Source organism: Setaria italica, chromosome V (genome assembly GCF_000263155.2).
Source record: "Setaria italica strain Yugu1 chromosome V, Setaria_italica_v2.0, whole genome shotgun sequence".
NCBI lineage: Eukaryota > Viridiplantae > Streptophyta > Magnoliopsida > Poales > Poaceae > Setaria > Setaria italica.
The window spans coordinates 136444-160794 of record NC_028454.1 but is presented as its reverse complement, the minus strand read 5'-3'; the positions used below and the strand labels follow the sequence as shown (position 1 = coordinate 160794).

At 46.4% G+C, this 24351-nt stretch overlaps 6 protein-coding genes across 6 annotated transcripts; 1 reads left to right on the top strand and 5 right to left on the bottom strand.

The window, feature by feature from the left end:
- Positions 1-457: 457 nt before the first annotated feature.
- LOC101772843 (transcription factor bHLH150-like) lies at positions 458-1813 on the bottom strand. The gene has a single exon (XM_004967267.3). It carries the CDS (start codon positions 1446-1448, stop codon positions 888-890), a length of 561 nt encoding a protein of 186 aa, XP_004967324.1. The 5' UTR covers positions 1449-1813; the 3' UTR covers positions 458-887.
- A 910-nt stretch (positions 1814-2723) lies between these two features.
- LOC101770558 lies at positions 2724-5248 on the bottom strand. The gene is made up of 7 exons (XM_004967263.4): positions 5034-5248; positions 3825-3927; positions 3617-3679; positions 3456-3503; positions 3245-3298; positions 3096-3159; positions 2724-2963 (listed from the first exon to the last, which is right to left on the bottom strand). The coding sequence occupies exons 1-7, from the start codon at positions 5246-5248 to the stop codon at positions 2923-2925; spliced, it is 588 nt and encodes a 195-aa protein (XP_004967320.2). The 3' UTR covers positions 2724-2922.
- Positions 5249-7593: 2345 nt separating this feature from the next.
- LOC101771231 (glucan endo-1,3-beta-D-glucosidase) lies at positions 7594-8911 on the bottom strand. Its single transcript, XM_004967264.3, has 2 exons — positions 8186-8911; positions 7594-8100 (listed from the first exon to the last, which is right to left on the bottom strand). The coding sequence occupies exons 1-2, from the start codon at positions 8289-8291 to the stop codon at positions 7826-7828; spliced, it is 381 nt and encodes a 126-aa protein (XP_004967321.1). The 5' UTR covers positions 8292-8911; the 3' UTR covers positions 7594-7825.
- Positions 8912-11070: 2159 nt separating this feature from the next.
- Positions 11071-12633, bottom strand: LOC101771632. The gene is made up of 4 exons (XM_004967265.4): positions 12355-12633; positions 12210-12277; positions 12019-12140; positions 11071-11851 (listed from the first exon to the last, which is right to left on the bottom strand). The coding sequence occupies exons 1-4, from the start codon at positions 12596-12598 to the stop codon at positions 11314-11316; spliced, it is 972 nt and encodes a 323-aa protein (XP_004967322.2). The 5' UTR covers positions 12599-12633; the 3' UTR covers positions 11071-11313.
- A 6375-nt stretch (positions 12634-19008) lies between these two features.
- Positions 19009-20088, bottom strand: LOC101772034 (AT-hook motif nuclear-localized protein 23). The gene has a single exon (XM_004967266.3). It carries the CDS (start codon positions 19938-19940, stop codon positions 19335-19337), a length of 606 nt encoding a protein of 201 aa, XP_004967323.1. The 5' UTR covers positions 19941-20088; the 3' UTR covers positions 19009-19334.
- Positions 20089-21425: 1337 nt separating this feature from the next.
- Positions 21426-23539, top strand: LOC101772439 (WRKY transcription factor 6-like). The gene is given in 5 exon segments (XM_012845850.2): positions 21426-21715; positions 21810-22244; positions 22363-22386; positions 22388-22477; positions 22670-23539. Coding segments are annotated over 5 exon segments (1365 nt in total). The 5' UTR covers positions 21426-21508; the 3' UTR covers positions 23279-23539.
- Positions 23540-24351: the final 812 nt, after the last annotated feature.

Here is a 24351-nt window from a genome sequence, read left to right as displayed (position 1 = left end):
AAACGGCGAGACGAATCTATTAACCTAACTAATTTATCATTAGCAAATGGTTACTGTAGCAGCATATTGTCAAATCATGAACTAATTAGGCTTAATAAATTCGTCTCGCTATTTAGTCTCCGTTTTGTAAATAATCTATGTTTAATACTCTTAATTAGTATCTAAACATTCAATGTGACATGAAGTTAATTAGTATCTAAACATTCATCGTGACATGAAGCGCTGAGCCCGGCAGTCGCCTGCTCCATATGCAAAACTCATCCAATCCGAATGCCAGCTACTCTCTCTCTCTCTCTCTCTGAATGCAAAGGAAGAGACCCTCCGGAAGGGAATGCAAAGGCCCAGCACAAGAGACAATTCCCAACGATACAAATGAGTACCTCAGTACCTCTTATCTTACTACTGATGTTGATGATCAGCGGGTACCACATGTTGTTAAGTTGTAACACCAGCACGGTAGCACAATAGCAGATGGTAAATAGGTAAGGCAATCCACAGCACAGCAAAAGCAGAGGAGAAGAGCAGCATTCACTTACAAGATGGATCTGGATGGATCATCCATCCATCCATCAGTAATCAACAAGCAAAGAAAGGACACGAATTTACAAATCATGAGCAGCAGCAGCTGCTGCTGCATCAATTCAATTCAGGATTACAAATCATGAGCAGCAGCTGCAGCTGCATCAATTCAGTATCATGCATGGATCATTGATTGGATCATGACCATCCCACCATCGATTTAATCGTCAATGATTACTCACGATTCCAGTAAATAGAGTATAATAATGCAATCACATCAGCTGGTTGCATTGCAGGATGGTATGGTATGGTTGGTGATCAATCTAATCAATCATGTCATGGGGCCAAGCCAAGCCAAGCCCAACCAATCACCTCTCCGCCGCCCCTGCGTCGTCGGACAGCTGCGCCGCCGCCAGCGCGTCGGCGAGCGCGCGCATGGTGCTGACCTGCATCTGCAGCGCCGCCACGTAGTCGACCGCCTCCTCCAGCAGGTCCGGCGCGGGGAGCTTCCGGCAGCCCGGGACGAGGCGGCCCAGCACGCGGAGCCGCTCCTGCACCTTGCCCCTGCCCTCCTCCTCCTGGGAAAAAGAGGCCGCTTTGCTGCTCTTGTTCGGTCGGCGGTGGCGCCGCCGGATCTTGCCGCCCGCCTTGACCAGCACGCGGCGCCGGCTGCAGGCGGCGCCGGCAAGCAGGATGGCGCGGCTCCACCGCGTCTGCCCGCGCGCCGTGAGCGCCAGCGCCGAGTCGGCCGCGGCCTTGACGGCGCGCGGCTGCCCGCCACCCGTGGCGCGGAGCGCGTCCAGCAGGCGCCGCCCGTAGATCTTGTGCTGCGTGCCGCTGCGCCACTTGCTGGCCTGCTGCGGAGGAGGCGGCGGCGGCTTATTGCTACTGGAAGAGGACGACGGCGGCGAAGAAGAGGAGGAGATCATAGCCCCTGACGACCTTGTCCCTATTTCCGAACAAAACGGAGAAAGGGGAATTGAGGAAGGAGTTGTGGGCGTGGGGGGAAAGGAAAGGGGAAGAGGATGGTGGTGGTGGTGGGAGGAAGAAGAAGATTATTGGGTTGGGGACTCGGGTGGGTGCGCTGCGCTTGTCCTGCCGCCCGCCTTCTTCTATTTGCTTTTGCTGAGCTGATGGAAAGAGTAGTGGTGGTAGTGGAAGCGGGTTTGCTTCCTCCTCTTTTTCTAGTTTTGTTGGTTGTTGCCTGTCTTCTTTACAACACAGCACGGCTTTGCCCTCCTGCTCAGTTTTCTTTTATCAGCTATCATGTTCGCAATACCATTCAAAATTAGTATCAACTAAATGCACCACCAAAATCATGTCTTGGCTTACAAACAAACTTTAGACATTGCATATCATGAGAATGATTACTAGAGTTAGTTCATCATCATGGATGGATGGGTATACAATTATACATACATAGAATAATACAATAGAATAGATGCAATTAATTGCTGCTAATTCCTTTGTCAACATATATAATGGATAGGGTGGCGAGTGGAGAAATTGATTTTATTATTATATATAGTGCTGCTGACGCTGCTGGGGTGGCGTGGGATGGAGATGGAGACATGTCAACACGCATCATATGGATCCCATTTCAAAAAAAATAATGGATGGCAGGGCAAATGGGATGGGCCGCCGATTCCTTCCCTTCAATAGCATTGCATTGCATGCCGCATTTTCCTATCATCACCATCATCATTTAGTATTAGTAGCATCAGCCAGCCAGCTAGCTTTGCTTAGCACTTTAGCAGTAGCAGTCTGTGTGGCTTGCATTCAATCATTAGCACAACTGATCGATCAGCTTTGCGCCAAATGCAAGCCTAATCTGATTGAGCTAATCATTTCAGAAGAAGATCGAGCTGTCTAAACCCTTACTATATATATCCTAGCTTAATGCGTACTGTAATTGACAAGAGGCTGACTGTGTTGTACATGTACTCTACTACTGGTTTATTCCATGTCCAAGAAATCTAGCATGATTGTCGCCTTGTCCAAAAGGTGAGGATTCAAAGCTGAAGAGGGGAGGTCAAGAGTTGATCAGAAACTGACAAGGACAAGGGGAGGAGAGCCCCATCAGGCACATGGATCATCCGATCGGAGCACCAACGTGCCATGTCGCGCATGACAGAGAAATTGACATCCCTCTCAGCTGAGTCTCTTCATCAGCGAGCAGGCCGTTGACCGACAAATACACAGTATGTAGAACTGACATATATTTATCCAAAAATAAATACTCCATGTATTTATGCAGGAATATCAAATGTTTGGTTCAACTAATTAACCTACTAGTATGGAAACAGTACCACAACACTTGATGATCAGGATTTTTCTTATCAATCAATATTCAATTCACGCAATGTTCTCCAACAACTTAACACAGCACGATTCCAGGCTACTTCAGTTGATGTTCATATCTTCAGCACCAGCACCGTCTCCATCTGCAAGCACGAATGTCACAACAATTCAGACAGCAACTAAAGCCCAGCCTCACTTGCTACTTAGCTTAGCTCAGCTTTGCTTTCCTTGTACACATGGACTGGAATCAAAGGCATCGCCAACAAAGTGCATACCCTCGTTTTCTGACGAAGTGTAAATGGAGCGCCTTGAACGTTGCTGCTGTTGTTGGCGTGTTGGCTGAAACAAACCAGAACAAGATAGAGCAACAATGTAATGTCACGTGCAGCAATGTGTTATTAGATGGAGCCACTACCAGTGATACCTGCAGCTTTGGCCTAAGTGCCTCCAGCGGCCCTTTGGGTTTGGCAACACCTTGCTGTTGTACACAACCAAGTGTTATATCAGAATTTAAACCAATGGATTTGGGAACTCAAGTATGCACTACATTAGATGTACTGAGCCCAGCCGCCCCCCCCCCCCCCCCCCCCCCAAAAAAAAAAAAAAAGAACAAAGAAAAAGAGTAACAATAATACCTTTCCCAGAGCCCAGTCAGCAGAATCAAAGTAGGCCCGCTCATGATCCTACAATTACACAGAACAATTCAGTTACTGATCACAGCAGTTTCCTTTATGTGAATGCTATCTGGTCCGTGCTATTTTATTTTGGGATAAAGTGAACAAATTCAGAAAGGAACCTTCGAGATGAGTGGTGGCTTTTTGGGCATTAGTCCTCCAAACTTCTTCTTGATTGCTTCCTCCTGCCCACAGGAAAACATTATTATGTTGTACAACCTCTTGTGCCGCCTTTAAAGCAGCATCGCCGGTTATTCCATCACAAAAGGAGTGCAGAATGCCATTTAAATGACTGTATAATATCCAGAACTAGTGCACAAAATAAATAACCTGTTGCTGAGCTGACGGCATAGAATTGTCTTCAGTTTGATCCATAGGTTCAGGATTTCCATCAAGAGCAGCAGCAGTGGAGTCCTTCATCTCCGACATGATGCTAAAAGCAAAAAAAATTGCTGGTGTCATTATGCCAACTGTCACATAATCAAAGCATCTCAATAAAGCTGATGGAGGCAACAATTTTACAGTGTCAATGCAGTATGGCTTATAACAGAAAGGCAACACATTGAAAAAAGAAAGTGCTTTCTGAAGAGGTGAGGCAATACATTCTTTTGGCTACGGACGTATTACTCCACCGCCTAATAGTTTTTTTGGTTTGTTCCCATCCATATACATTTTAATTGATGCATTGGTTGAAGCATTACTTGGTTTAGTGTTTCTCGAATGTCGTGTTATGGCTTCCCTATCCTATGAGTACTGAACAAAGGTCAGATCTTCCTGATTCGAGCTATATATCCCCTCAATTTGTTTCACTTGTTAGGTGGATTAATTATTAAGAATCCCATGCTCATGGCATCACTAGGTTATAAACCTAACATACTTGAGGAGTTGTGTGATGTTCATCAGCTAGTGCATAGAACACACAAGAGAAAATGCCCCAGCATGGTTTTAAGCTTCAACCGGCGGTATAGCTTCTTGGTTCGTGTGGGCTTAAAAACAAGGAGCCATTGCACAACCGGTTTTATAGCTTCTTGAATCTTGACATGGATGTGAAGTCAACACGAAGGTGGCATGAAAAAGAAGCACAAGCTTCAAGTGCTTGCAGAATCTGGAACCTGAGAGAGGCTCCATCCAAAGAGATTCATACTCCATGAATTAGCTAGAGCCGTTAACAATAACGACGGCCTCCAATTGTACATGTAGAAATTAAACAATACAACCAGTACTGGAGTAGATATAGAATCTTAAAGAAGAATTCATCTCCATCGAAACGAACGGTTCGGTGCGGTCTCCACTCTCCACAACGCGAAATCGTTCTCTGCTGATACGATCAGATCAGTAGGTGAGATGAGGGAAGGGGGCAGGCATGGTGGTTCTTTTTAAACCAAAGAAATTCCCCAAAATAAGCTGCAATCGAAGATTTTGAGCTAAGGGCTCAAGTCGTCACACAGCTAGCTAGCCCAGAAAGAAAAGACATCACACTCGCATCATCCATGGAAGCAAGCAAGCTAGCAAGCAGGCAGAGATTCAAGATTTGCTTACCAGCAAAAGAAGAGAGGTGCGACGGATGGATCTCCTCTCCTCTCCTCCGGTGATTGAACAGCAGGACGGCAGCCGGGCAGCTGGGCAGGCCTGCCCAGCACAGGGGGAAGCAAGGAGCGAGGCCGAGGGAATTGAGGAAGAGAAGGAAGGAAAGAAAGGGAAATCGACTCGGTCCGGATCTGGATCAAGGTCGGAGAGCGTGTGGGGCCTGCCATCGCCATCTCGGACATTAACTACCGCGCGCGCGGCCGGCCGTGGCAGCAATACGAGGTATGGCCCAGGTGTCATTTTCACATAAGCATGAATTTGGTATGTTTGGCTTGGTAGCAATCCAAACATCAACGCTTTTGCCAAATTTTGGCTTTGCCCTTACCTTGGCTGTGGACAAAATGATCATCTCAAACATGCCTGGACAACTATGGTACAGTGTAGTATCTGAACATATACAAACTTGATTGTGTGTAATACTTGTAGATGCAATGACCCTCTTTAGTTGAGTGCATGAGTGACTGCACTGATCCGGCACGTGAGAGATGGACCGATAAGTGGGCTGAAGTAGACACAACATACAACCAAACTCTTCTTCGTAAAATTATATACACTCATCGAACTCTATATATATTTAATTCGGACATGCTCGGCCCTTCAACCTTTTAGCTAATAGTTTTTAGACTAAATTTGCGAAATATTTGAATGTTTTTAGGTACCTTCCATATTTGAACTCCAAGCTCTTCTCCAATTTAGACAACTATATTGTTAGAGCCCGAGGTTTGAGATTTAGAGATCTAGTCTGGTGTCAAGGCTGGTTTTAGAAGAGACCCCGTATATTGTGGAGGATAGTGTGTGTGATCCGCCAAAGAGTAGGTAGGAGGTCATGAAAATCAAGATGATAGGAGTAGACAATATAATACGACATACAATGACACACTAGTTGGGCTTAGGAGAAAGTAAGAGTTTTTCTTTTGAAATGGATAGTGCTATATTTGTAACATCCCGATTTCTAGGATCATTTAAAAAGAGTAAAGTGCATTACAAAGCTCTTTTTGAAAGGCTATCCGGCCGCTTAATCACTTGCATTATGCGATGCTTTAGGCCTAAGGACTAAAACATCCTTGCTACTCTTTGTATTTAAATTCTAAACTCTAAACGATATGCATTTAATCACTCTTTGTAGGGTCAGGATTTGTTGAGCACCATGCTCAATCTTGCTATATTCATAATTTTCCACCTGAAGACAATGGTGAATCATATGATGCTAAGAGTACATTTGCGTTTAAGGTTGCTTGTGCCAAATGAGCCTACTTTGTTATTTCTTGTTGGTTCTCCTGTGGAGGTAAGGTCGAATGGAGTATATATTTAAGGGAAAAGTCCAATTTTCATCTTCATATAGCATAAGTATGATTTTCAACTCACAACTACAAAACCAGACATGGAGGGCCATTCAACTGTCAAAACCGGGTAAATTTGACCCTTTGGATGGCTTCTGATTTTGCATTTTCTAGAAATTCAAAAAGTTTAGATTTAATTAAAAAATTTATAACTAATTCATTTCAAATTAGAAAAAAAATTAAATTGGTGCTATTTTTTTTAATATGTAACCTAGCTATTGGTGTTCTATTTGACATTATTTGAATCTTAGTTGGTCATGTTCCTTGTGTTTTATTATGAGCAATAAAACACTAGGAATGGTAAAAAAAATATGATGTAAACAACTACAAATAGAGTACCAACAGATAGCGTACATTTTTAGAAAACTTTTGGTACCAACTTCATATTTTTTGGATTTGAAATGAATTAGTTATATTTTTATTAAATAAAAACTTTTTAAATTTCTAGAAGATGCAAAACCACCCTCAAAATCACCAAAGTGCCAAATTTGCCCGGTTTGGACAGTTGGATATCTGGTTTTGTTGTTGTGTGTTGAAATAAGACTTCTGCTATTACTGGAGGGTGAGAATATGACTTTTCCCTATATTTAATCCTCTTAATATCATTTTATGATAAATATGTGTATCAACTACCGATACAAGGAGTGATACGTGAGCATCACGATTCGTGAAAGGGACCATTGCATCAACAAATTCTGGGTCTCCAACTTTATGCGTCCTTTTACAAAAAACTATTTGAAATCCTCAATGACATCACCGCGTAAAAGCTTTTGAGGTGTGTGGTTGTTTTATAGAGTGCATCAAAGCCATATCTATGTAAGGTTTTATCCATTCAGCAATGGTACAAGGATGCAACATGTTCTCACAATTTCCGACTAGTATTCATCTAAACGTGAAAATGGTAAACATAGAATATGCACGTACTTCTTCCATCCTAAATTGTAGGTTGTTTTGGTATTTATAGGTTTATAGATTTTGTTATGCACCTATACATACACTACATCTAGATATATGCCAGATCAATGCCAAAACTATCCGCCCCTACTCATGGCCCGCGCTCTTGTGCCGCTACCATCTAAATGCTAAATGGAGGGTGATTAACTGTTTAGCATTTAGCATCTAGGGAAACATTGTTTCCTACTGCATTTCTTGCCTCATAAACATGCCAAACAGTAAATGTGAAATGCTATGGCTTCAGCATCCTTCAATTCTCTTCATCGAAGAAATCAATCGATCCATCTCTCCAAACATATACTGTAGTATATATACTTACGAACCGGTGGCCATCTCTCCAATCGATCTCAACTGCAGCACAGACGCACGGTTTCAATTTAGCTTTAGCTAGCTACTACAGACTAGAAGAGTAAGTAGGACACTCCATTCCATTCCATTCCATGCAGCAGGTCAGTAGTAGGTGCAGGATCCATAGCTGGGATCGGACTGCACGACGAGTGCCGAGTTGTTGAAGTAGCAGTTCCAGGGGTGCCTGCCATTGGCGGCGTTGTAGAGGTTCATGGCGACGGCAGCGCGCGACACGAAGTTGTCCGGGTAGTAGCAGGGCCCGCCCTTCTGGATGACGGCGCAGCTCACTTGAGAGCACGCGTAGTTGAGGTTCAGAGACAGGATGTCGTTGGAGGCGGAGGGCTTGGCCACGCACCACGTCTTCTTCTGCGCCTCGACTGCAACATTATATTTACCGGGTTCAGAAATCATGCATCGATCCATCACCAAGATATTTAGGCAGGCAATGGCATTTGCAGTTACCTGATGAGGAGGAGGTGAAGCTGAGGAGCACAAGCCCGACCAGAGTCAGAGACACGAGCAGCAGCGACGCCGATGGCTGAGCTCCCCTGCCGCCTCTGATGCCCATCTTAGTAGCTGGAGGCTGGAGCTGTGGAGGGAGAATGAATGGAGGAGACAGATCGATCAGACGGGGCGCTCTGCCTGCAGCTAGCTTCTCCCGTTCCTCCTTTATTTATAAAGACAAGAAGATGACTTTGCTTGCACTTTGCATTGCTTGCTGGATGCTCATGCTGCATGCATGTGACCCCAATCGAATCCACAAACACGGGTTTCTGCCTTGCGCCCAAGGCAACCTGCCATGTGCTTCTGCTTCCCTTCAGCTCAATTCCCTACCATTTTTTTTTGAAATAATTCCCTATCAAATTTTGTTCTGCTCTGGCATCTCTCTCTCAGACTCCTACTGCATTGACCAACACCTACTGCTTTCCTTCCTCCGTCCCACTCCCCAGTCTTTGTGATGTACTATGCTACTACTGACAAACAGGTTATTGAAAAAAGGGAAAGCAGTCAAGCACTGCTCCTCCTGTCAGTCCATGATTCTTCCAAATGTGAGTTTACTGTCCTACTTTCTATATGCCCAGCAGAGAGCAGAGCAGAGTTCTTCCACATGTGTTCATTTACTGATGGCTCTACAAGCACAAATATACTCCATACTAGAACAAAGGGGGTGTTTGGATACAAGGTGCTAAACTTTAACAGTGTCACATCGGATGTTCGGATGCTAATTAAATGGTCTAAACATGAGCTAATTATAAAACTAATTGCAGAACCCTATGCTAATTGGTGAGATGAATCTATTAAGCCTAATTAATCCATCATTAGCAAATGGTTACTGTAGCACCACATTGTCAAATCATGGACTAATTAGACTTAATAGATTCATCTCGCAAATTATACTCCATCTGTGCAATTAGTTTTATAATTAGCCTATGTTTAATACTCCTAAGTAGCATCCAAACATCCGATGTGACAGGTGTTAAACTTTAACACGGTGTTCCCAAACACCCCCAAAGGCATGAGATGATTACCAAATGATGCATGCGTTATTCCACCCATGTGGGTCTGCCTGGGTTCCGTAACCACCAATGAAGATGAGGTAGATCCACAATTGCACCTAAAAGATGTTCAACATACCTTGCTTTGTTCCTTCTTCTTGTCTTTACGCCTTTGCTCCTGCTCTTATTCCCATCCACATTTTTCCCTTGCCCTGCGAAACTAATTCTGCCCACTTTGCATCGAAAGGTTCAAGTGGTTTCAGCCAGATACATATATTCTCAACATTTGGGAACCTTGCCTCTGCAAGAAAGAAAAAGTGGCTTATACACAAACCTCACCAACCAAAATCTGTAGAGACAACACATGAGAGAGAAATCTTCCATGACACACAATACTTCTCAACTGAAGCCATGCCACAAGCAACCAACACCAAACACATGATGCCCTGTCCTGTATATGTCTACCTTGCTATTTTCATTATATGTGGGTTGCTTCTCACAGAAATATTCATTAGCTAGCATAGACAATATAATAATAGCTAGTCTCAGGCTCTCTCTCCACAGTCCACACACAAACAGTCAGTACAAGCAATTCCTAGATTCCTATACGCCAGGTAGCTTGAGTTCAGTGCTATCTCCACCTGGATTAAGGTAAAATTAGACAAAAGAAACTCACTGTTAGATGCCGTTACAAGACAGAGTGCATGCTTTGCCGAAATAACAACCTTACCTGGTGAAAAAGATATCCATACATTGGAGATGCGCTAAGGAGTACTTTCTTAAGCCACACTGATGTCAGTACTGCTTCTATTATGCTAGCATACAAATTAAGAGACATGCAAAGCAGTAACTAGATTGACCCTATTGATCTGCCCTCTGTCATCAGATCGTCCGTACGCACTTCGTGCCATTCATTTAGTCTTGCAATGCTGATACCATTACAAAAGCAGAATGCAACCTAACAGATTAACTTGCAATTTACACAATTATGTAATTAGGATACCATGGCATTACTCTCATTCAGAATGGATGGCAAAGCTTCAAGGGTGCTGGATGCAATTTTTTTTTAAATCAATGCATATAGACATCTTATGCATGCTACTGTGTAAGACTGTACATTTAAGAAATAAACACCTTCCACTAGGTTAACACCCAAACATCATACACAGTCTGTCTGTGACATACATGCATTCAATTTTCATGACAAATCGAGTGTATCAGTGTTGTAAGACTTCTCTTCTATTAATGCAATTATACATAGCTCTTTTGCATGTTCATGTAGAAACTGACAAATAAGGTGATTCTTCTGTATAACCCCTTCTGCATATGCTGATGAGATAAATGTAGAATTCACCACAGTTAAAAAAGACTCCTTTTATTAAAAAAAAGTCCAAGCAATTAAAAGATTAACATAAAGGTATAATTGTCTCAGGTTTGCCTAATACACATGGATTTGGAAACTATAATAACTTATACAAGCATGAACATTCCGCAACCTTGAACACAGATTTCCATCCATGAGTTTTCACATGGAAAAACGTGAAAAGAATATCAAGGGCAGCTAAACTCACTTGGATGGATATTCAATTTTCCATCTTCCAGTGACCCAAACATCATGTGTGTGCATATTTTCTCAACTGGTTCACTTTAAGGACATCTTTGCCACTTTCTCCATGTACACCAAATTGTTTTCCTTTTCTTTTTGGCTTGTGGAAAAAAGGCAGGTAAAGGATAACAACACTATAAGTAAACAGCAACAATATTGAGTTATTTACTGGCAGAATACTTTCATAATTAGTCATATAGCCTATGGAAAAGCTCGCACATACTTTCAAGGAACACAACGCGATGTAATCATGTTAGTAAATATACTAGTGCATTCACATATACAAGGTGCTCTCCTTGTGTGCACGTGGGAGACAAGATAATACATACAGGAAAGCAACGACAACGACTTGTATGGTAGGCAGGCAAAACAAGCTCCTACCACCATTCTTCAATTCAATGAGAGGATTTCACACTTCTCGCTAAGGCAGGGCAAGTTTCGGTTACATGAGGATCAGAAGAGGGAGGGCAACCGCATCTATCGGTTGCTCACTCGCTAAACACAAGCAATACAACATCTGGCAGTGAAGCCCCAAATACCTGGGCCAGGGCCAGCTTCTGCCTCTTGTTCAGCCTAGAAAATTCTTGGCCCCTGCGGGTGTCACCATTCAATAGCTTGCGCCCGTCGTCTACTGCTTTCCTTCTCAGGGAGCACAGCTGTGCTGACGCTTCAGCCGTAACAGCGCCATCAGCTTCGGTTTCTGCCTCATCTGCTCCCCAGTCCAACTCATCATCCTCAGTCATGCCCTTTGAGGCCTCACCATGGGCTTCACGGCTTCCATCTTTGGTGGGCGCACAGTCCGCGTCGCTGCTCCCACCCCACCATTTCATAGTTCCACAGGACAAGCCAGATGATGGGAATCCGTACTTAAAATCATCCATGTAGCTAGGAATGGCTTTGGCTTGGCTACCATGGGCCAAGCTTGGTGACATATTCTGGTTACCTGCTGGGGGTGAAACCGAAACTTGCCCTGCCTTAGAACTGCCCTGTTGAGATTTCGCCGCTCCTTGGGAAGTGGTTGATGACCTATTAGCATGCCCAATCCAATCCAAGTGTCAAACGAATGATGCAATTTGTTTCTTCAGCATAACATATCATCATATGATCCAGTCCAATAAGTCAACTGCATGAACCTACTTAAGCTTTGCAGGAGCAATAAGTAAGAGGATTGAAAAGGAGAGAGCTTTACTAACACAATTGGTGAAGCAGATGAGTTGGAAGCCTTTTGTTTTGCAATTTTTGACAACTCAGGAAGTTCCTTGGCTTTCTCTCTTTCAGGACCTTTTGTGTCGTCACCAGTTTTCGCAGAAACAAGCTGCACGCAGTATGTTTGAGCAATAGAGAATGTCAAATTGAGAGCTTGTGGTATGACGAAATTTGTTACCTTTCGATATGGCCACCTAACAATCCCGTGGGTGCGGCATATCCTCTTCAAGACACTGGTGCCGACTCCTGCAGGCGGATGAGGCAGCAGGGGTGAATCGGGCATGGAATGATGGAATGGAAGCAGCGCGCGGGAGCATACATACCGAGGATGGAGGCCGCCTCGGCGATGGGGAGGGAGAAGAGCTTGGAGATCTCCTCGTAGGACAGCGAGACCCTGGTGGGCTTGGGCTGCTGCGCCTGGGCATCGGAAGCCATCCCGCCCGACCTCTGCTCTGCGGTGATTTGAAGCGGCGAATCGAAAAGGAGGCGGCGGCGGCGGAGGAGGACGGCGGCGGCACGGATCCGACCAGCCCGGTGGTGGTTTCTGGTTTGGTTTCCGTTCTTCATTCCATCAATCTGGCTGGCCTTCGTTGGTGGGCCTCATCACTCCAACTGGGCCATGAATGGGCCAGGCTCAGAGCTAAATGACCCATGCATGACGTCGTCGTTGGTGGGCCTCGTCACTCCAACTGGGCCAGGCTCAGAGCTCAATGACCCATGCATGACGTCGATCGAGCGATCCGGCGGTCAGAGTCGTGTATCCTGCTACTCTGGTGTTGCACTTAGTAATCCATCCATCTATTCTAAATATATGACGACATTACTAGGTAGGTTTTATTGAAGTTTAATGAGTGGATTTGTGGTGGATTTGGAATTGGAAGGAGAGAGGAACGGTAGCTATGAAAAACTGGTAATGGGAAACTTTGGATCGATGCTTTGGATTCTGAGAAGTACTCCATCTTATCTCTTTCCCGTTTTTACATTTGTCCCTATCTCTCAATATATTTACAACTTACACCAGCACTCCCCCTCAAGATGGGGCAAAGATATCATATAGACCCATCTTGCTACCAAATAAAGAGAAAGTCTTTTCAGACAACCCTTTGGTCAAAATATCAGCCACCTAGCTAGCCGATTTTACGTAAGATAGGCAGATAATTCCTCTATCTAACTTCTCCTTAAAGTGACGATCGATCTCAATATGCTTGGTTCTATCATGATAGCTATATCAATAGTTGCTTTGTTGTCACAATATAGCATGAAGGGTCCACTCTCAAACAATCTCAGTTCAGTTAGAAGAATCTGCAGCCACAACAGCTCACACACACCATGAGCCATAGCACGAAACTCTACCTCGGCTATAGACTGTGCTACAACACTTTGCTTTTTACTTCGTCATGCAATTAGATTACCTCCGATGAAGGTACAATACCTGGAAAGTTGATCTTCTATCATCCAAAGAACAAGCCCAATCAGCATCAGTATATCATTCAATTTGCAGGCTTCCTTGTTTAGTGTATAAAAGACCCCTCCCTGAGCTACTCTTAAGATACCTCAAAATGCGATAGACAGCATCCATATGAGATGACCTAGGATCATGCATAAACTCACACTTACTGCAAAGGCAATATCAGGTCAAGTGTGAGAGAGATATATAAGTCTTCCAACCAGTCTGTGATAATATTCTTTATCCACTGGAGTACCAACATCTTTACTTAAACGATGATTTTGCTCAATAAGTGTGGTTGTAGGACAACATCCAGGCATTCCAGTTTCCTCTAGTTTCTTTAAGATAGAAACATCCCCTTTGGTCCACGGGAGATTTCAATGCCAAGAAAATATTTCAATTGCCCAAATCCTTTACTTCAAACTCTTGAGCAAGATATTTCTTCAAATCGACAATCTCAGCAATGTCATCTCCAGTAATCACAATATCATCCACATGCACTATTAGAATTGCTACCTTACTTGTAGCATGTTTAAATAATAGTGTGTGATCAGCATTACTTTGGATATAGCCTCTTTTGAGCATTGATTGCCTAAAGCGATCAAACCAAGCTCTAGGGGGATTCCTTCAATCCATATATAGATCGATGTAAATGAAGCACTTTCCCATTTGTTTGACTTGTTTCAATGTCGGGTGGTATGTGCATATATACTTATTCATGAAGGTCACCATGAAGGAAAGCATTTTTAACATCCATATGATATATATCCCAATCCAAGTTGACAGCAGAAGATATGAGCGTTCTTACCAAATTCATCTTAGCAACAGGTGTAAAGGTCTCATCATAATCAATCCTATAAGTTTGGGTGTATCCTTTTGCCACAAGACGGGCTTTGTATCTATCAACCTCCTTCAGGAGTATGTTTAATGGTGAAAACCTACTTGCACCCAATAGGTTGCTTACCTTGCGGTAGATTCACAAGCTCCCAAGTTCTATTCTTCTCCAAAACTCTCATCTCTTCAAGCATTGCCTCCTTCCACTTAGGATCCTCTTTAGCTAATTTCTAGTTAGTGGGTATGGATATAGAATCTAGAGAGGCAACAAAGCTCGGAAAGGATGGGCTGCAACTCTCATAAGAAATGAAATTGGAAATGCCATGTTTGTAACCAACACAATCTTTAAGATGTGCTAAAATATTGGAAGATCTAGTTGGTTTTCTTAAGGCTATAGGTTGATCATTTTCAGAAGGAAGCTGAGTAGACAATTGATTATCTCCTTGCTCTAAAATGCTAGATGGAGCATTAGGACTAAGAGAGTGTGAGTTGATACATGGGTCCTCATGCATAAGAGACTCTTTATTTTGAGAAGGCAGAGTACTCTGTATATCTTCATGGCAAGAATTATTACCCCCACTCTCACTATCGTTATTAATTTCCTCCCCCTAACTATGAACCGAATTATCCCCATAGGAACCAACTGAAGGAGGAACAAGAACAGAGCCCATATGAATACCTCCACTGTTACTCTCCCTCTCTTGTTGCCCTTCAGGTGGAGAAAGAGTAATTCCAGTATCATTGGTTGGCTCATAATAAGGTTCATATGCACGAAATGTCACATCCATACTTACAAAGAAACGATGTTCAGATGGACACCAACAACGATAACCTTTTTGAGTAGGAGAGTGACCAACAAACATGCATTTAACAGCACGGGGGTCAAGTTTTCTAACATCATTTCTGTACTCATGCACAAAGCAAACACATCCAAAGACCTTCGGAGCAACAACAAATTCATTCAAATTCAAAAGTAACTCAGCAGGAGATTTATTATCAAGAACTCGAAGAGGCATGAGATTAATTAAATATGTTGCAGTCCACACTACTTCCCCCAAAGAAACTTAGGGACATTCATTGTAAACATAAGAGAACAAGAAACCTCAAGTAAATGTTTATTTTTCCATTCAGCAACACCGTTTTGCTCTGGAGTGTTAACATATGTTGTTTGATGTTCAATACCATTAGAAACAAGAAACTATTCAAACTTCTGGTTAACGTACTCCGTACCATTATCTGAGCATAAGACCTTAATAGTGTTGCCAAAACTTATTTTTATTAAGGGCATACAAATCTTTGAAAATAGCAAAAATATCACTTTTGTGTTTCAACAGATAAATCTAAGTATACCTACTAAAGCCATCAATAAAAGTCACAAACCATCTATATCCAGAAATGGAGTGCACCTCACATGGTGTCGATGTGAAATCTAGTTGACTAGTAAATATTGTAGTTTTACCGTGCGTTAGATCAGATATGGCCTAGCACACAATGACACAGGATGTAAACTAGTTCGGAAAATGGGCCCTACGTCCAGTTGGGGTCGGACGGTTGACTATATTCCTGAGCCCAGGTGCTCAAAGTTTGCAGTGGGGGTACAAACGAGAGAGGGATGAGAGGGGGTGTCCGAGACCTGGTCGTGCTCTCGTCTGAGTGGGAGAGAGTGACCGAGGGCTCAGACGTGCGCTGCGGAGTGAGTAGAAGCGTCTATCTATAGAACCTCCCTCCAGACGGGAGGGCTCGTTCCCTTTTATAGTACAAGGAGACGGCCTTACATGTTAGAGAGAGAGAGAGAGTGCGGGCGCTGCCTAGTCTTGTCGAGGCCCACGTCGTTGGGTACGGTATGGCTGCCGTCCTCGGTCCCTGTTCATCTTGTCAGGCCACTCCGTTGTAGCGGGTAGGTTGCGGCGGCACTGTGCGGGGCGTGCGCAGGGCATGGCGCGATACAATTCCTTGTACGGTAGTTGACCTGGGCGCTTCCTCTTATCTGTTCCACCTGCTTCTTGGGCCCACACCGAGTGGGCGTCCCCGGTCGATTGTCCCAGTCGGCCCCGGTCGTGCCGGTCGGGGGGAGTGGTGTGGTTGGAACGGCACATCCCCGGTCAGGGGAATTCGATCGGGGTTAGACTGTGGTCCCATCCCCGACTGGACCCTTCTAGTCGGGGCGCCGACCAGGCCTCCTGGTCGGAGGAGCCAGTTGGTGGCCGGATCTTAGTCTCGGCCTGCGTTGCGTTGCTGGGTCGGCCCAGGTACGCGTCATCGCTGCACATCTTGCTGGGCCAAGTGCTGCAGGAAGGAGGTCCTATTGGGGACCCCGGGTCTATGGACCCGTCACATGGTCCCCAAACATCAGAATGAATCACATCAAACGGTTGATTGCTTCTTAGACCCAAACTAGGATAGGGAACCCTTGTATGTTTAGCAAACTTACATGCATCACATATAAGAGGTTACCTAGGACATGCATTAAAAAGTGAAGGATAACTACAAGACATAGCAACAAAAGAGGGGTGTCCAAGCCTGCAGTGAAGTAATAATAATTCTTGACATGGAGACATCTTGGATGCAAAAGCAACTTCATCACTCCCTTCATCAAGATAATAGAGTCCACTATGCACGGTCCCAGTCCCAAGAATTCTCCCTATCCCTAACTCTTGAAAAGCACAATGAGAAGGATCAAACCAACCTCTACAATTGAGGGATTTTGTGATAGAGCTAACTGATAGTAAGTTAATAGGGAAATCAGTAACGTGCAGGAATTGAAAAGATTGGATGCTCCTGTCATGTGGTTAGTAGCTCCAGAATCAATAATCCAAGGTTTATGTGTGTAGGCTTGAACAGGTTTTATACCTTGGGAAGTAGCATGGTAACTGAAACTAGTAGAGGAACCTTGAGTGGAAGATGGGCCTTCAGAGAGCTTGAGCTTGGAGTTGTATTTCTCAAGAGCTTGAGCATCTGCCACTGGAAGCTCCTTTTCAGATGCAGTATGATTGGCTCAATTCCAGTGAGCACCTTGAACTCCCCCTAGTTGAGATTTCCCCCCTTTTTTCCACCTAGGTTGAAAACCATGTAGCTTAAAACACTTCTCTATAGTATGCCTCTTATCACCACAATGATCACAAATCACCTTGCTAGGTGGAAAACCATGCAGTTTAAGGCACCTCTCTATAGTGTGCCCCTTATCACCACAATGATCACAAATCACCTTGTTTCTTTCTTGGTCCCCTCAGGAAATAGATGTGTTGCTCTTCTTTATAGATAAGGCAGCACTAGCATCAACTACTTTATAATCATCCACTTTGGGATATGATAGTCGGGTTTCCTCTTCTATGATGCTGGAAATTATTTCATCAAGAGTAGGCCATTCAGACTTAGAGAAGATAAGCTGCCGACAGAGGTCAAATTCTTGATTCAAACCATCAAGAAAAAGTTTGCTCACAAATGATTGAAACGATGTATGATGAATAGTCATGTCCTTCGGATCAACAGGTTCAAATGGATGATAATAATGTAATTCTCTATATAGTCTTTTCAATTCACTAGCATACTCGGTCACTGATTTTGTGCCTTGCTTCAAATGCAACAACTTATGCATAATACGAGCAGCCTGCATCTTGTTAGATTTACCTGCAAATTGATTTTGTAGAGCACCCCACACTTCAACTACAGTAGCCATAGTTTCGATTTGCTCTCTGACTATTGGTTCCATACTACCCAACAGCCACACAAGCTCTCTATCATTGATCTGTTTAGTCTGAGCATCCATTTCACCCTCAAACATCACCTTCATGAGGGACCCATAACCTCTCATATCCATGAGAGCTCAAAATTAACCGCATGTCGAGCCCAACTCATATATATAGTTTTCTTGTCCCTGTAACTTTATGGGATTCGGCTCAAGAGCGTATTTGACAACCTCTCAAACTACTTTGGGTTGCTCCATTATTTTGCTAAGAATTTCACATAATTTTCTAATGCTACGATCAGTCTCCTTTTCTCCACTAGTCCCGGCCATAGTTCTATATTTGCTCAAATCATCAGGTCTCAGTTCAAAAAAGCTCACCAAACCAAGTTACTTCAACTTCAGAAACAGGCAGCACTACGGGCTGGCCTTTGTCTCCACGAACAGCAGCAGGTTCAGACTTCAGTTGATCCACAAGATTCAAACCAAAAGGGAGGACCACGGCTCCTTGTAATTCTTTGCTCACCAAATCAAAAAACACCACCAAGCAGTAGAGGACCTCCTCGTTGGTGAGCTTTGTCATCACATCCCCTCGCAGGCGTGCAGGACCATCGACACCTCGACGACCTCCGCGGGCAGGCTCTCGTCGTGGAACCTACCACCACCAAATCGGCCCCCGCCACGGCCGCCTCACTGACGAACAGAATAGGGGCTTTGGCGCCCCAAGAAATTGTAGCTCACAGTGCCGTAGAACTTCCCAAATCGATGAAAACGGAAAGGAATCCATACCATATTGAAATTTAATGAGTGGATTTGTGGTGGATTTGGAATTGGAAGGAGAGAGGAACAGTAGCCATGAAGAACAGGCAATGGGGAAAACTCTAAATCGATGCTCTCGATCCCTCTCAGGTACTCTATTTTTATCTCTTTACTATTTTTATATTTTAGTCCCTAACTCTAAATATATTTACAACTTACACCAAACAGGTTCAAGTACTATGGGAATATGTGATGTTTATTTGATCAATCAATCAAGACGTCAGTTACCTAAAGGTAAAAAAATGGTTGAAGTACAATTAATTTCGGTGGCTCTGCCCCCATTTGTTTCCGCTTATAAGCAGTTTATCGGTGGATATAAGCGAGAATCCCGCCAAACGCTTTGCTTATTTCCACCGATTCTCGCTTATGTGGTAAACCGCTTCAGAGATTTGAACTACGAGAAGTGAAAAGTGAGAAGCGAGAAAATTTTCGCTTAGATTATAATCCAAACGTAGCCGGGAGAAACGTGTCAGGCCTCTGTAGTCATCATCATTCGAGACGAGTTCCAGGGATTTCACTAGCTACTCATCAGCTGGCCGCTGTTGCTTTGGGTTCGGGCACACCACCGGCCAGCCGTGGTGGGGCTCCTCCCCCTTGATCAAGAGCAGCGGCAGCCTGTCGAGCGCGGCCGCCACAAAGGTGGCCACCACGACCACCACCGGCCCGGCGGCGACCAGCCCTCCCGGCACTACGGCGCCGCCCAGCACGGTCCCCCGCGGCCCAGCCAGGAAGACCGCCGCCGTCCCCGCCGACGCGGAGAAAGGGAAGAAGCAGCCGGCCAGGCTCAGTATCTCCATGGTGCCGCGGAGCACGAGCGCGGAGGGGTCCCGGAGCACGACGTCGGCGACGTGGCCGGCAGCGCCCAGCACGAGCGCGCCCCGCCGCCCGCGCCGCGCGAACGCCGACACGCACGAGAGGACGTCGCGGCCCGGGGGCACCTCCAGGATGCGGGCGCGCATCGCGCTGGGGCACTCGTGCGCCGCGATCACCACCGGCGGCTTGGGCTTGGGCACGGGCCGACGATGGGGGCCAGTCGCCGTCGGCGTCGCAGCAGCAGCAGCAGGGCCGCTACCGCTAGTCTTGTTACTCTTCTTCTTACTCTCGGAGGCGGCGGAGGCCATCATCATGTATCTATACTATTAGTATTTTGATGGAGATGGTGACAGGTTAGTTAGTTTTGTTGGCTTTTTAAAGAAAGAGTCTACTACTGGCTAATTAAGCAGATGGATCGATGGAGGCTATTATATTAGTACTGTAGTTGGTTTGCAAGGCAAATAAGCGTGACCAGTTTCCTATTCTATTTTTAATGCATGGTATAAAAAGTGCTGCCTGCTCCCCAACTAAACATCCTAACAAGCTCCCAACTGTCACCCTCTAAAACTAACATTCCTGATGACTAGTGATTTTCTTTTCTCCCCCTCTTTTTTTTTCTTTTTTTAAATGCCACCGAGATGGAAAGTCCTCATCTGGATTTTTATTAAACCACGGATGCCGAACTGATCGGTAATGATTTTTTGGTGCTTACCAGCATTGGACCGCCGAACAGTCGATGAGCATATGTGATTTTTTTCCCCTTTTGGGAGTCTAATACAATCAACAGCAACAAAAGACGTACGCTTCGAGTGAGTTGAAGACCAAATGCAAAAGGGTCGGGTACTTTTGGACCACGAAAGTTTCAGAAAAGGGCTGCATGCTTGCAATCGTCTGGCGTCTTCTCTTCGTTCAATCGTCGTCTCCGATAGATCGATCCATCGGTCAAAAAGCGCCGGCGGTCCAAGAAATCAGCTCACCTTCAGCTATTACAACCCTGCGCTAGCTATTACATATGTTAACCCATGAAATAAATTAATAATTAATTAAAGCAGCGACACGTATCGCCTGGCAGAAGCAGCAAGTCTCCTTCTAGTGACCATACATGAAGACCAGATCCACCAATCAGGGGGGTTCTTCTTCTTCTTCCATCTCGGGCCTGCCGCGTTGTGATTCTTGATCCATCGATGCTTGTTCCATTTTTCAAACCGTACAACAACGTGGGCGACTACTTACCTCTGACCTCATCGCCAAACCAAATCATATCATTAATTTTGGTAATAATCCCCCAGTTTTGAGAAGATAGCTAGTAGCCGTGTAACACGGGGTTGGCGTGCACATGGAAAAGGGACCCCAGCACGCAGAAGAAAAGCCAAAATCCACGGTCGTCGTCATCCAAACCCATGGGCATCACGTACGGCATCTGGCATCCATCCAGCATTCCAGCTCGATCAGAAAAAAGAAAAAAAAAGGCATCTTGGACTGTTCCCACCCATGGGCGAGCGAGTCAAGGGCCGGCGTTGACCTTGTCTACACGTGGGGCACGGTGGGCCCACCCCAATGCGGGGAGCTTCGTGGAAGATGTGAGTTGATTTGGATGACCGGCCGACGCTGATCGGTAAGGAAAATCCTTGGACCGACGACTGGATCGGATGGCCATCCATGCATGTCTCTCTTCTCGCCTTGGTCGTCGCCGGGCTCGGGCTGCAGCAAAACAAAGGCCCCCCGCCGCTGACGCAGCTCCTGATGTCATGTCATGTCTAGCTTAGCTTGCTTTTTTATACGCGTCCCGTGCCAGCGGTCAGAGACTTCCTTCTTCTTCTTTCCTTCTCCTCTCATCTTCTTCTTCCTTGAGCTTTGCTACCATAGATACGATAGTTCTTGCATGGACAAGGGCCACCTGCTCGCCTTCCTCGGCCTGCCGTTGCACTTGCACGGGAGGATGTCGGCAGACGACCCAGGCGGCAGCAGGAGGTCCGTCGAGGTCGACTTCTTCTCCGACGACAACAAGCAGACCTGCGTCGTCGAGCGCGATGAGCCGCGAGCCGCCAGCAGCGGCCTCGCCATCAACAAGGAGGACCTCACCATCAACGTACGTCGATTATATTCATTCCTCCCTTTAATCAATTATATTCATCGTCGATACGATATAATCATCATCATCGTATCCGCCACTGCAACAACAGCTCCTTCCCGCGGCCACCCACGACGAGGAGACGAAACCCAAGGAGGAGGTAGAGTTGCAGGCGGAGCTGGGCCGCATGAACGAGGAGAACCAGCGCCTGCGGGGGATGCTCGCGCAGGTCACCACCAGCTACCAGGCGCTGCAGATGCATCTCCTCACCCTCATGCAGCAGGCACAGCACCAGCAGGCGCCGGCACCCCTGGCCGCCGTGGCGCCCATCGCTCCGCCGCCGCGACAGTTGCAGCTCGACCAGCAGCCGGCGTCCAACTCGTCCACGGAGGTGGGCAGCCCGCGGCGGTCGTCGTCCACCGCCAACAACAAGGAGGACAGCCCGGAAGCCACCGGGGGGCCGGCGGAAGGACGGCCGCAGCAGCTGGATCAGGCGAGCATGAGGAAGGCTCGCGTCTCGGTGCGCGCGCGCTCCGAAGCTCCGATCGTAAGTCGAGATCCATCGATGCATGCATCTCTTCTTTAAAATCTTTAATAATTTGTGTCGGAGGAATCAATCCTCCGATGTGCATGTGCTGATGATGAATTGATGATGGAATCGGCAGATCGCCGACGGTTGCCAGTGGCGCAAAGTACGGCCAGAAGATGGCCAAGGGCAACCCCTGCCCGCGAGCCTACTACCGATGCACCATGGCCAACGCATGCCCCGTGCGCAAGCAGGTAACTTTGATTTCTGCGACGACCCGACCCCGGTCAATCCATCCTGGCTTGCTGACTGGCTTCTGGTCAAACAAATACTGCTACACCAGCTTGTTTATCTATCTATCTATCTATATATATATATATAATATAAACACGGCTGGCTGACCGACGACTACCGACCGCTGACTGCCCGCATGCAATGCAATGCAGGTGCAGCGCTGCGCCGACGACCGCTCCATCCTCATCACCACCTACGAGGGCACGCACAACCACCCGCTGCCGCCCGCCGCCATGGCCATGGCCTCCACCACCTCCGCCGCCGCATCCATGCTGCTCTCGGGCTCCATGCCCAGCGCCGACAACAGCTTCCTCGCGCGCGCCGTGCTGCCCTGCTCCTCCAGCATGGCCACCATCTCCGCGTCCGCGCCCTTCCCCACTGTCACGCTCGACCTCACCCACGCCCCGCCAACCGCCGCCGCCGCCGCGCGACCGCCAGCGCCGCTTCCGCTGCTGCCGCCACCGCAGGCGCCGCCGCTCTACAACCAGTCCAAGTTCTCCGGCCTGCACATGTCCTCGTCGCCGGATGCTGGTACAACAACGCCCCTGCCGACCGGGATCGGGCTGGCCGACACCGTCAGCGCCGCGGCGGCCGCCATCACGGCGGATCCCAACTTCACGGTGGCGCTGGCGGCGGCCATCACGTCCATCATAGGAGGCGGCGGCCAGCAGCAGCACGGCAGCAGCAACAACAACAACAATGTCACGAGCAGCAGTAACAACACGGCGACCAGCAACAACACCAACAGCGAGACCCAGTGAATATATCAGCTGCTGAAATGATTTTATTTGCATCAATTGCAGCTAGCAGCACAGGTTGTATTGATTCGTTAAATCCATTTTTAATTCTTGCTGATTCTTCTAGGGTTTAGTTAGTTAGTTCCTGCCAAGGCACAGGCTGACAGGCGGGCATGCAGCTAGCTAGCTGTTGATACAAACAAACTCCATATATTCAAATTAATAATATACTGCACAACAATACTACATATAATAACAGGATCCTGCAGGTGACAGAATTTCCGATTTCCTGTCATTATTGTGATCGAGATGGATTGCATGCCGTTTCAACATTTAATTTCCCAAGAAAATCGATGCCACTACTGCCGGATGTATGCAAGTCCCTACCCAAAGTAACCATGCACACTGCTACCTGCTAGGAGCGAGTTCTTCACCTTTCCTTCCTATTAGAAAAAGAAGAAGAGTACTCGTGCATTCAGCCTTTTTTTTTTCCCTTCCGACCACGTCTTCATTAAGAGGGCGAGCTTCCTCACCAGCACTAGTGTGTTCCACCCCCTAAAATTTTAGCTCCTAAAAGGTGACTAAAATGTGACTAAAGAGTCAAACACTCCTCCTAAAAAGTGACTAAAAAGTTTTAGGAGGCTCAAAACTTTTAGTCCCTCCACCGCCTCCTAAAACCGACTAAAACCCTCTTGGACTGCAACTGCCCCCGCACCCACATCCCGACCGCACGCTCCCCCACGCCTTACACGCCGCAACCGCCACCACTGCCACACCCGCCACCGCCACCACCACCACCATGCCCATCGCCACTGGATCTGGGAGAGGGAGGGCTGGAAGGGGCGTGGCGCCACCGGATCCAGGAGAGGGGAGGGCCCTGCAGGGGGGTGCCGCCCGCCGGATCCGGGAGAGGGAGGATCGGGAGGGGGGCGGGCGGTGCCGGGGAAGAAAAAGGAGGGGAGGGGGCGCGGTGGCCGGGATTTAGAGGGGGGAGGGGGGGGGCGCCAGTGGGAGGAGGGGAGGGGGCGCGCCCTTTTTTATATTTTTTTTTTTGAAGGTTTTTTTTCATCTTTGGATTGGAGGGATAAGGAGAATAA